At 32.2% G+C, this 13,170-nt stretch overlaps 1 protein-coding gene across 2 annotated transcripts; it reads left to right on the top strand.

The window, feature by feature from the left end:
- Positions 1-2,169: 2,169 nt before the first annotated feature.
- Positions 2,170-12,233, top strand: LOC120277422 (nucleolar complex protein 2 homolog). Of its 2 annotated transcripts, XM_039284269.1 has the most exons (14): positions 2,170-2,292; positions 4,681-4,887; positions 5,013-5,067; positions 5,918-6,038; positions 7,104-7,155; positions 7,231-7,325; positions 7,725-7,793; positions 8,925-9,431; positions 10,043-10,345; positions 10,673-10,996; positions 11,124-11,330; positions 11,566-11,655; positions 11,749-11,842; positions 11,928-12,233. In XM_039284269.1, the coding sequence occupies exons 2-13, from the start codon at positions 4,779-4,781 to the stop codon at positions 11,833-11,835; spliced, it is 2,019 nt and encodes a 672-aa protein (XP_039140203.1). In that variant the 5' UTR covers positions 2,170-2,292; positions 4,681-4,778; the 3' UTR covers positions 11,836-11,842; positions 11,928-12,233. The 2 variants fall into 2 exon arrangements, with proteins under 2 accessions (XP_039140203.1, XP_039140202.1); XM_039284268.1 differs by having other exon boundaries at positions 2,171-2,291; positions 4,679-4,887; positions 11,749-12,233.
- Positions 12,234-13,170: the final 937 nt, after the last annotated feature.

The raw sequence follows: 13,170 nt of genomic DNA, 5'->3' as shown, positions 1-13,170 counted from the left end.
ATTGGAAAGGACTAAGGCTATGGGGTTTAAGAGAAAAACTTGGTATTTTACTCAAGGACAAAGCACATCCAATTGAAGTACCACTATATCCGTGAGGTGATAAATAATGGGATCTTATCATTGAGAAATATCATTGGGACAGAGAATCCCTCAGACCTGCTCATGAAGGTTGCCACTACTAACAAATTGAGGTTGTGCGCTACCTCAGTTAGGCTCCAACACTAGTCGAGTGGAAGCTGACGCTGGTCAATGGAAATTGCAAGGAGAAGAGGAGAAGCGGGAATACACTGGGACAGAGGTGTAGCTCAACGGTATGACACTGCTAGTTAGCAATGTGAAGTAAAGGGAGACGGTCCATCTGGGACACTAGTGCCAAGTTTTGTTTCAAGTGGGAGATTGTTAGGTGTGAAAGAAAAACTTGGTGGGAAACATTCAAGAGATTCGAGATATTCAAAGATGGCAGTATCCAAAGACAGGTAGATTTTTTCCTTAGTCTATAAGGCAAGTTATTTCTTTGGAAATTACTTGGCAAAAAATTTTGGTTATATTGGAATATTTACCAAAAATATTCCCGAGGAAATGAAGGAAAAACTTTGGTGTTTAATGTACCAATTAGCCTACAAATAGAGCCTCCCCTTGTTGAATGAGATCAATCTCTCTTGTATTCTCTTCTCTTTATGCAATTAATATATGCCAGCTCCGAGGACATAGGCAAGTTGCCGAACCTCTTTAAACCTTGTGTTGTCTTCTTTTGTTGTTCTCTTTATATATTTCCGCTGTGGTTCTCTATTTTCTCCCTAACATTATGCTCAATAAGAGAAAAACTACCACTACAAAAAAAAATTACGATTTTGCAATGGACATTTATAACTAAAGGTGTCACAAAAATAGTGGGGATAATTTTGCAACGGGATTGCAATAGATTTTGCGATAGAATTGCAACGGATTTGTGACAACACAAATTTTTATTACAAAAAAATGGAGGGATGTGAGAGGGGGATATTTTTGTGACGAATTTGCAATGGACTAACAATGTACAATCATTGCAAAGGGTTTTACAAGAATATTATAATTTTGCAACAGAAATTGACAATAGAATTAATTAGTTGCAAATTTGGAACAAAATTGTATTTGCTATAGAATTGTCACAAATTTGAGATGGATTTTAATTTTATGTAATTTTTTTTATTTTTTCTATTAATTAGGTTGAACTTTTTTTATTTTATTATTTGATTTTTAGAGTTATTAAATCTACTTTATATAAATGTTTTCAAACCCGGATAGTCATTAGCGGAACTGGAACTGACACTTGGTCCAGTATGGTTTCAATATATAAACCTTGATTTGAGAAAACTCGGGATTGAATCGGTGATCCAATCGATTGGACATGTGAATTAGTGATCTAGCAGGGTTCTTGGTCTGTTTCTGAATTTTTTTTAAAAAAATTCAGAAAACCAAATTTACTTAGTATTTTAATGGGCTCTATGTATGCAATCTGAGAAATTGATGCCCTATTTGGTTTAAGTTTTTTTTTTAAAAGTGCATCTTGTGTTCAAATACTTTTTCAACATATCCTTGTGTGTTTTTTGAGTTAAAGCCTAGTCCATTTTTGAAAACCTTGTTGTATATAAATTTCAATTTTAGTGAGTTTAAATTTTTTAATTAATTTTGTAAATTTAGTTACGCCACATAGTTTTTGTGGAATTACAAATTAATACAATAAATTAAATAATAGTAGTTATAAATTAACAAAATGTTATTATAAGTATAAATGTTTATAAATTAATAGAGTTTATTCGAATAAAATATGAATATGAATAATTTGGAAATAAAGGAATTATTAATATAAAATAAACTAAAATAAATAAATTTTAATATTAAATTATTATTAGCTTAAAATATTATTAACCATATTCAAGGTATTCAATTTATATAATTGTTTTGGAAATTAATAGAATTTATACGAATAAAATATAAATAGAATATGAATATGTATAATTTTAATATTAAATAAATATTTGCCTACAATATTATTAAACATATTAATTGTATTAATGTATCAAAATACATCAAGGCATTGATTATTTAATAAAAAAATAAAAAATAAACCTATGTTAAGCTGGGGTATATTAGTATATATACAACTCAAACCCTAACTTTCCATACTTCAGTCTAACCCTTGCCCATGCTTGCTGTTGCTGAATCATCCCTCGAGTGCTCAATTATCGGTTCGAGCTCATTATCGGTTCGATCGAGTCGTTGCTTTGAGCTCTCAAAAAGAAGAAAAAAAAGGTATTGAATCTCTCTATCCCTCTTGATTTCTGGTTTTTCTCTACCCTTCCTTGCTGATGTTAATGCAAGTTTCATTGTTTCAATCATAATTGAATTTGGAATCTATTTGTTTGTTCTACTTAGCGTATGCAATGCAGTTTTCCCAAATATTTCTAAAAGTACCGGTCTGAATTTGTTGTCAGCAAATTATGGATTGTTTAGACATGATCGAGAAATCGCTCGTTATGTTGATCTTTTAATCTTCCTCAGTGATCATTATTTTGTAGCTCAAAAGGTGTGTCCAAACAACGAGAGAGGTTTGTTTGAAACTTGTGACAAACCCATTGGTTATAAAGTTTTGTGTGTGTGTGTGTGTGTGTGTGTGTGTGTCATGGCTTATATTTTGAAGTTAAGCATATCTTCATTTGAAGAAATGATGATAAGTTGTTTGATACTAGGAGAATTTCGGAATGCCCGCGAAGTGCTCGATAGAATGATGATCATGATATGAAATATAAATTGAAGATATGGACACCTCACCAGTCTATGTTGAGATCCTTATTTGATCAACTAACAGTTCTAGAGTTGATTTTTGATCTTTGTTTGTTTCTTTTTGGATTTTTTTTTTGTGTGCACCAATTTGATGAAGCTTAGTTCTTTATTTGAATAACTAAAGGTTTTTGGGGTTAATTTTTTTTCCTTTGTCTTTTGGGTTTTTCTGTGTGTTTCTATGCCAAGTTATGAATGTTAGGTGCTTGGACTAGTAGATGAATTCAAGTTCAGAGGTGCTTGAACATCTAAAAATTTGCTGTAGCTTTTGATCTTGTTCTTGAATTAGAGCTAGATAACTTAACGCAAATTCTAAAATTGTTTGATCATGATTTCAGCTTAGAGGTTATTAATTGTTAAATGTTCAATGAAACACGTAAAACAATCAACAAATGTTCAACTATAGCCTGAACTTCTTTTTGTTTGTCGGATCTTACGAAGAAGTACTTTATTACTTGTTTGGATGGAAAATAATGGTTGATTAGCATTAAGAAGGTATAACTGTATAAGCTAATTTTCTTGTTGTGTTGGCCAACTTGGGTTTTATTCTAAAGAGAAGCCAATACCATAAGATCATTGGAAGAGGCATTAGCCTCTTTTGGAATAAGAAATAGCTTATTCCTAGTGATAAACCATTCCTAGGGTATTTGGTTCTTAATCCAGGTATAATGAACTTATTCCACCGTAAAACTGTAAACAAGAATATATTTTTTCCTTTTAGTGCATTCCCTCTTTCTATTTATGTTTTGGTTTTATTTTGGTATAATGAGCAAGGGCTAATATTTTTATATTTCTTTTATTAATCCATTATTTGCCTCAACTTGTCGTTAACTACTTAGTAGAGGCTCTATAAAACATAAAGCTATTCCTTATACTATGTTTGTGTCTTTTTCTAGAGATAATCCAATACCATTATTACCTGTGTAAACTATTACTTGCCTATTACTAGAAATAAACTATTCCTATGGATTTATTCCATCATAATGCTGTGAATATAGATCAATTTCAGATTATCAAAAAGAATTTGGCTGGTTGTTTGGTGCAATTTGTGCCAGTTATGCGCTTGTACATTGGTCTCAATTTGATTTTTGTTTAAAAATTCAATTTTATGGTCTTGGTTTTATACTTTAGAATGTTTTTAATGGTTGCATTCACTGAAAGAAATTAGAGCCTTCTTGTTTTTTATTTCTTTTTTATTAATACAATTGTATTGTTTTTGAAAAAATTCCTCTATTTGGAGTTCTATTTGGAGTTCTGAGTTGTATGCCACTGCCATTTTACCCCATCCCCATGTAAATACTAAAAATTACCTAAACTATTTCTAACTTCAGTCGCTATATTTTTTCTGTTTATTTTTTGATCTGTCTATATTGTATAACGAAGTTTCTCTTGAATACTAAGGCCTTTATTTGGGGCTAGAACATGACCAAAGGTCAAAACTTGAGCATATGTTGAGCAAGGGTGAAACTGGGTTAGGATAAATCTGTATTCAAGCATAAGTTTTCAACTTAAGTTTTATCAGTTGAAATAATTTTATTTCTAATATTTTTAAGCCTACAAATTAGGTGATAAAGTTATATTTATTTGTTTATTAGCTGTTAATTGTTTTTCAAATAATGTATAATGTGTCAAACAAATTAATTTAAAAGGCAAATTGAGGAATTCCTTTATCTTATCTTCAAAGTTATGACCTATTTGTACACTCACTAATCGCAATAAGGGGGTTTTAAACAAGCTAGGGAAGTCTTGATATTGCCAAGTCAAAATCATATTTGGACCAAATATTTGCTATTAATAACTTTTGAAAGTGCTAGAATTTCAGTTTTTGCTTATTTATCGCATTCCCTATTCATGTGACAGGTAAATACACAAGTAGACGGCAAAACCTTAAATCCCATTTGCTCCTATTCTCCTTGATCCATTGAATCTGGAACGTTTGAGATTTGTGTTTAAGAAAGATGGGGAAGTTGGGAAAGAAGGCGAGGAAGTTTGCACGCAAGAAGCTTCAATCTGTTCAGAGGATGAAGCGCAAGAAGAATTCCTTTTTCAAAAGAAAAGCCCCTTCTCGTAAATTTCTCACATCTCTTCTGGTTTGGAGCAATGATGTGTATAGCCAGTTAATTGTTCGTTATAAATTAGTTTAGTCATTTTTGTTTGTGTGGTTAGGTGATCCTTCTCTATTCTTCTTGCAGACAAAAATCTGGGGGCAACTGAGGATTCTGAGCTGCTAGAGAAACCAACTGTAGGGTGAGAACCATTGAATTCTTGCTATATGTTCCTCTTCTCTATTTTTAGTGTTCCATAATTGTATTGCTAGCAATGGCACACTGTTTATGTCAATCGAATAGAATTTTGAATTCTTGAGTGGAGAATATGATTTGTCTTCTTCATTTGTGTGATTTAATGTTGGAATACATAGCGCTGCCTAATGATGTCCAGCAATGTGACAATTAGACTAGAAATGAGGGAAAAGAGAAGGAAATATGTTCCTTGGGATGGTTATTTTTTTCAATGAGACTGGAGTGTTCTAATTGAGATCAATATTTGTGATTTCAGTTAAATACTTGAGAAAATTGGAGTTCAAATTTGTGTATAATTTAGTATGAAGTATAGTGATTTGCTTCCCTGTTCTAGTCTTTCTTTAACTGGTGATTGTGCAAGGATTAGTGGGACAATCTCATAGCCGAAACAAAGAGCCAAAATCTTCTAGCCTTCATTGAATCTTCTTTCAATTTGTCACAAAAGATCTTCATGGTAATCACTGCCATTATAATGGTGCATTCTCAAAGTTGTGTTAGCAAAGATCAGCTGCAGAAGATATCAACCTAACTAATTTTGTAATGTTGTTATGACCTACAATTACTTACTTTGTTACTTGCTCATTCATATGGCAAGTATGCAAAATTACAAATAAAACCATTTTTCAATGTGATATCAGGGAAATAAATTACTTTTTGGACATTGTCTCTTCTCTTATCTTAAAATTCATTTATTCCGGTTCTTGGGATTCTACAAATGTTTTTGCTAGTGTGTTTGTTTAAGTTCTTTTTTGTCACCTTAGCTAATGCAATTCACACTTGTATCATGTTGTTTGTAGGCAGTTGAGTGGGATTGCAAATGATGAAGTCATCCTCAACAATTTTCTTGATACTTCATCTGATGAAGGCACAGATGAGTTAGTCGAAGATTCTTCTGATAGTGATGGATTTCTTTCAGAGGTTTGTTTCATTGATGCCCTCAAATATATCATATTCCATATATGTGTGTTATAGTCTTGGCTGCATACATTTGTTACAAAATTATACTCAAGCATGGCATCATTAGCATACACTTAAGCCCATCTTCTTTGAAGTCTAGTTAAGTCTTCAATTGGGCTATAAGCGGCTGAGCTTGATTAGGCTAGGCCCAATTCAAGCTCAGCTCGAAATAAATTAGAAAAGTTTGCTCGGGCATGACTCGATTTAGCTTGAAACTAAAATCAAACTGATATATTTTAAAAGATTTATATAGTATTTTTAATATAGTATTATATTATAATATAATGTTTTATAAATATATAAATGTATAATATATTTAAATATTTTGTGCTATCCAGCTAAGCTTTTTTGAGCAAAGCTTGACTCGAAATTAATTCCAAGCTGAGTTTGAGCTTTTACTAAACTGAGCTCAAGTTGCTCATGAAAAGCTTGATCAATTTTTCATTGAGTATGGACTTAGTCGAGGAAATTCTTACACTAACGTCAGATTTAGTCATCTTCCTTTTATCAAAAGCATGTGTGTTTCTTAGCTAATACAATTACTTATTCATCAAGTGAGAATTTAGTGGAGAAATGTCTTGTAGCCTCACCAAATCTAAAAACTTGTTTGTTGAATGTATACATTAAGACAGTGAAACCATGGGCAAGTTTTATGTCAGATATTGTTGGATCTATATATGGGTTTGATATGCGTAAATGATTAGAAGTATTACACAATAATTTCTTCATTGGTCACATGCAACATGCCTAGTTCTAGAAGCTAATGCTCTGGATGGTGGTTTCTTTTAACTAGAGTTACATATTCATTGTTGTTTATCAATCTATTTGGATTCTATTCCTGTTGAAATTTTATTTTTTATTTTTATTTATTTATTTTTTGGGGATTGAAGCCATGCTAGCCTTTAGCCGACATCATTTTATATTTTTGTTGTGGTTTTGACCAAGATTTAACCTCTTGAGACTATTGGCACTATAATATTTTCTAAATATATGCTATTACATTTGCTCATATTATTGGTTTTTTAGGATTCTGAATGCCCATACATTTCTGACAAGGAAGATGAGAACATTTTTGGAGGTTTGTGATGCTCTTTCATCAGCAGTTTGCCTGATATTGTGGTTAGGTCATTCTCATATATTTGAATATTTGTAGACAAATGTGATCATTCTGCTTTGGTTGAACAAAATAAGCAACTTGCAGCAGAGATAGAGCAACACAAGAAAAAATTGGAGAGGCTGCTGAAAAAGGTGGAAACTCTTTATTATTATTCTGGTTGACAGTCACTTGCTTAGGAGTTTAATTGCACAATATTACACTGAATCATAAATATCAGAATTTGCAGATCATCTTTCATCTTGTCTTTTACCAATGCATAATTCATCATGCCGTTTTATTTTAATTCCTCAAATACCCAAGCACATGGCTTTTATTTGTAGTTATAAACTGTGATGATGTCAAAATTTGGTAGAGTATAGTAGGCTAGCAGCAAGCTTGATGCTGCTTTTTATATTTGTGGCTATAACTATGTGCATTAATTAACAACTTGCGAAATTAATGTGGATGCAAGAGAATGTGGTCTCATTTTAGTTTCCTTTTTTCCTTGATACTTGTTTAGTCTTTATTGATCTCTTGTTTATTGTTCTTAGGATCCAAAGTTTTCAGAATATCTAGTTAAACAAAAAGCCCTCCTCGAGAAATCGAGAAGAGAAGAAAATGTAAGTCATTCAGTTTGACTTTGTTTCAGCAAGAGTGTGTAGATTATTTTTGCCTGTGCCATGAATTCATTTTTATTCCTAAATTTAAGAACATACAAATATGTGTTGCTCTATGCCTGTTGAATAAATTATTTTCTTTTACTTTTTATGCCTGGTTCTCCTGCATTATAAATTGGCAATATTTTGTTATAAATTTAGCATAATACAAGAGTCTTCATTGTGTAAACATCCAGTTACATGAAACATGGTGAAATATAGCAGCTCAAGATTCATCTTGTTATGGTTATGAATTTTGTCAACCATCCCAAGTATGGCAAACTTTCAAGTTACAATATCCTATTTTTAGAAAACTAGCAGCACGATAATTACATTCTTTTGTGAATAAATGTATTTGATGTAACTCACAGAATGATTGATTTAAACCAGGGATGATATTTGAAGGAATAATTCTTCATGTACTGGGCTGTGTTGTCAATCTTTCCTAAAGTTGTTAGAAAAAAAAAATATATCTGTAGCATTACTTTGTGCCAGGTTTATATTTTTGCTATGCATACTCTTGAATCTCATCAAACTTTCTCTTATATTCAACTTTTCTCAGTTGCTGATTCACCTTATTGCCATCCTTTGCAATAACTTTAAGTCAGATTAGTCTGTGTCAGCAAAAAGTTATGCCTTGTGATGATTTGTGGAAAATCTGTTATCTACTTATGCCAATGGTTTGCCCTAGGAAAGTAGGCCCAGAACAGATTCTGGTTTGGTAATAAAATCAGATTTGTGTTGTAGGATTAAAGGAAGTTATGGGAAAAAGAGAAAGTTCACTGAAAAATTTAAGAATCGAGGAAGATGTAAAAAGTAAAAATTTGCTTATCTCTATCTGCTCTTTAGTGGAAGAGTCAGGCAAATTGAGAAACTATAAACCTACCCCAAATTTAGCAGATAAAATAGACTTATTTGATAATGTCAATGAGTTCTTAAGATAATTAACTTAAGGTGTATGATAATTATCTTCTATTTTGTTTAGCTGTTTATTATGTTTATATTTTTATTCTTCTTTAGGTCTCTTTAGATTTATTTATTGGTAGCATTCTGTATTATCACTGTTTAATTTGTGACTATTTCTTTAATGGGCAGTCTTCTGATGAGGAAGAGGGCCTGCATTCTCCTGTTGAAGATACAATTGAAGGAAAAAATGAAGAAAAACCCTTATCAAGTTCTACTGTAGATGTTTGGTGTTGGATGGTATTGGAACAGCCAAAGGGGCCTGCACTTCGTAACTTGTTGAACGGCTTTCACGCTGCATGTCAATATGGGATTGAAACGAGTGGAGTTTCTTCCCAAAAGGTTTCAAGTAGAGAGGCTTTCTCAAAAATAGTGACATTTGTTCTTCTTGAAGCAGATGGGATCTTTTGTCAATTTCTGGGATTGTCAGGTCCAACCAACAAAGAAGGCAGTTTGAATTTTAGAAATAAGTCTGAGTGGGAAAGTCTGAGGCCTCTAGTAAAGTGTTATCTTCGCAGTTCCTTAATTCTTATCAACCAAGTAACTGACCGGGAAATACTCATCTTTGCATTAACTAGGCTAAGATCTTCTCTCAAGTTCTTTTCTGATTTTCCTTCTCTATCGGGGAGGCTAACAAAGGTATTTTCTTTTGTGTACTGAAGAGTTTGATTTTTTGTGAGACCATCCTCTTTGTATTGAGAAATAATGTGCTGTGGTTCATCGTATTCATCTAAGATAAAAAGTAATGTGAAATGATATAGGTTTGGGAACAAATACAGCTTAAATCGAACTGTCATGCTTTGTAGCTTCAATGTTTTAAATAGCTGATGGATTGTAACTGCATTTCTAGCATATATTCATTTCTGGGAGTAGCGGTGAAAACATTTTAGAAAAGAGCATCTATCTATGCACTCATCCTACCTCTTATCTGGCATGACAATGATTTGGTTTCTTATCATCAATCCATTTGGACATTTCAACATGTATTCTCGGAGGATCTTGATATCAAAATGTGGACTGGAACAATAAATACTTAACGTCTCTTTTTTAAGTCCTTGATTGTTGCTAATTTCTGTTTATGATGCAGCGCTTGATCCCTGAGGGTTACCCAAGCTTTATTGTAATCATCCTAAAGAAAATCTAGTTGTAACATTTGTGCACAGAAAAGCATAAGAGAGTCTTTCTTTTGTTCTACTTATTCTCCTCTTTTTGTGTGTTTGCATTGCTTATTCATCTTCCCTTGGATGCAGATTTCAGTGCATTTATGGATTTCTGGTGATGAGAAAATATCTTTAGCTTCATTTATGATATTACGAGATATTTCCTCAAATCTATCATCTGACTGGGTTGATGTTTGCTTGAAGAATATGTACAAAGCTTTTCTTAGACATTGCAAGTCTGTTGAACCTGACAACTTGAAGCATATAAAATTTCTCGTAGACTCGATTGTACAAGTTTACTCTTTGGAGATCCAAAGGTCATACCCAAATGTACAGTCTTCTGTGCAGCAATTGGCGAATGTCTTGAAGCAGGCTATTAAAATGAAGAAAAAGGTATGTGTCAACATGAACATGGTGAAAATTTTGAGAAGTCAAATGCTTTCTTTTAATGTTTCAATAATTACTAATACTGTGTTTGATCTTTTTGTCAAGCTTCGTTATGTCATGGTCAGTGTAAACGGCCTATGTTCTTTTGATTAATTATGTTTGGTTTTAGGCATGCAAGTATTTAAGCTAGTCTGGTTGGGTGTACACACATGTATTCAGAAAACCATATAAATACTTATCTTGCATAAAAGGTTTCTCTTGAATGCTTTCAATTTGAATAGTTTTGCAGATTTTTCCCCTCTGACCCATGCATTGTTTTTATAAAAAATGCAGGAAGATCTCAAGAAAATATCCTGTTGGCAATACATTCTCTGTACCAACCTCTGGGTTGAATTTATCTCATGTAATGCAAGAAATCATGACCTTCAGCAAGTGCTTTTCATGTTGATTAATATCATAAGAGGAATTTCCCACTTATTTCCTGGTCCACGTTATGTGCCTTTGCGGTTGAAGTGTGTACAAATGCTTAATCGTCTTTCACTTTCATGTGGAGTGTTCATTCCTGTTGCATGCATGGTGTTTGATTGTCTAGAACAAAAAACAAGTGGCAGTACTGGAACAAGGACAAAAAGTGTGAAACTCTCCTCATTATTGAAGGTCAAGACTATACTTTTCTATCATAATTTTCTTTATTTGCCATTTGGTATAGTGCATGATCTTTGAAATTTAGTTAATCTGTCCTAGTGACACTGATGATTGAATTAGTTGTCCATTGCTGGTACAGGTGCCCAAACATTTGTTGAAATCAGAAGCCTTCCAAGAGGAGTGTGTTCTTTCTGTCATTGAGATCCTTTCTGCTCATTTTTCTCAATGGAAACATCATGTATCATTTCCTGATCTAGCAACCATTCCTCTAATTTTATTGAAAAAGTTCCACGTTAAAGCGCCAAGTGAGAGCCTTCGACGCCCTGTCAAGCGATTGATCGATCAGGTAAATGCAAATAACTGATTCTTGATTCTTTCTTATAATTACCATGACAATGAAAGCACAAGATGTCAATTCGAAGTTCTTCCAAAGTTAAATAGCCTTGCTGCACATGATCAGGACATATGATGAATACGGAAAAATGCTAGGCTTTGTTGTCTGTCCAAAAATGGAAACTCATTCAATTGAATAGACCTGGCATACAAACTTGTTCACCATGTATGTTAATTTTTAAATTCAGGTTGAGCGGAACATTGAATTTGTTGCCAAGAAAAGAGATGAGGTTTCATTTTCACCCAATGATCAGGCATCAGTTGAAGCCTTCCTACAGGTTAGTCTTCCATGAATTCGCCCTTTATTCGAAAAACTATTATACATGCAGGGTTTGCTTTGTTTTTACCGAGTAAGACCGGTATATCTGCAGCTTGAAAGTGGTGCCAATACTCCTTTTGCTCAATACTACGTGAGCATATCGAAGAATTCACATTCTAGAACAATGATTGGAGGATAAAATCAACGTAAGAAGCCCGTCATGTTTGCAGAAATCGATGTTTAAGATATTTAGTTTGGTGTCACGAACTTGTTTTAGTACTGGTATCACAGTGCTCGACGAGAGGAGAAACTGTTCAAATCTTGAGTCTTTACTTATGCTTATATGTCTCGAAGATCGGTTAGATGATAAAGATATGAATTCGAACCAGAGTACTTTGCAACAACTCATTCAATTATGGCGAACGAAGAGTTCGTTGTTGGATCCAATTGATGCAGTGGGCAAATAATTGAACCAAGACCATTGAACTGGGTTGAATATTTACTCAACTTTCTACTTACAATGTAATTTTATAATTTATTAAAATTTTCAAAATTTTGTAATGCACTGCAATTATTATTTTTTACTGTTAGGTTTTATTTTTTTTCAGTTTTTTTAAAATTATTAGAGGCTGTAATACACATGTTGGTTATAATTGTATCTTGCCAATAATCATAAATATATTCCTAATGTTATCTGAAATTCATTAATCTAGGTTTTAATGTCAATATCAAATAATATTAGAATTATATAATAAAATTATTTAGTTTAATTAGTATTAATTAAAATAAGTTTGGTCCAATTCCGCCCATGGAGAAAATAAAACAGAGGCTTCATGAATTAAAATATATATGTGTATATATATATATATATATAAATTAAACTCTATCAAGTTCTTTGGTTTCAAAACAATACTCCATTTTATTATTATTATTATTATTATTTCATCTTTCTAACACTAATACCATGAGAGTTTTAAACTTATTACATTTTCTCAATTAATTTCTCCACTTAAAATCATTTTTTTTTGTTATTGCTTAAAGTAAATGGAGCAAAAATAAAATTGTTGAAAAATAAATAAATAGAAAATTTCAAGTAGAATTTCTTTTAAAAGAAAAATTATCCCAATTATGAACGCCTAATATAAATGGTTGAAAGGTCATAATAAAATAACAGTAGTATAAATTGGTGGTCTGAATTTAAGGGGACCAAACCTACTCTATGCTTGTGTTTAGTTTTATTATTATTATTATTATTATTTTATTTTTTATAAGATCAAATAATATTATTCATCAGCATATCTCTCCTCTCTTTCTCTCTCTATATATATAATAAAAAAGATTTGTGTCATTGTCTTGCTATACATATCTCCCAACCTTTGAACATCAATGTCAAACTCAACACATATCATTAATGCATTGCTTGCTTTTGAATCTGTCTCTCTCCATTATTACCACTCTTAGTTTAAAATTATGACATTCAAAATTGTTTACTTAGATGCCACTCACCAAGAAAGAATAAAAGGAGAATAAAACT

Source organism: Dioscorea cayenensis, chromosome 15 (assembly GCF_009730915.1).
Source record: "Dioscorea cayenensis subsp. rotundata cultivar TDr96_F1 chromosome 15, TDr96_F1_v2_PseudoChromosome.rev07_lg8_w22 25.fasta, whole genome shotgun sequence".
Lineage (NCBI taxonomy): Eukaryota > Viridiplantae > Streptophyta > Magnoliopsida > Dioscoreales > Dioscoreaceae > Dioscorea > Dioscorea cayenensis.
Note: the sequence above shows the minus strand (reverse complement) of the source record. Positions and strands in the feature narration are given on the sequence as shown.

Excerpts from the sequence above, each read along its gene's own strand:
- LOC120277422 (XM_039284269.1), top strand. The coding sequence starts at position 4,779 with ATGGGGAAGTTGGGAAAGAAGGCGAGGAAGTTTGCACGCAAGAAGCTT. Across the intron at positions 6,039-7,103 it reads GTGATGGATTTCTTTCAGAG|GATTCTGAATGCCCATACAT; the intron begins GTTTGTTTCATT and ends TTGGTTTTTTAG. Across the intron at positions 7,156-7,230 it reads AGATGAGAACATTTTTGGAG|ACAAATGTGATCATTCTGCT; the intron begins GTTTGTGATGCT and ends GAATATTTGTAG.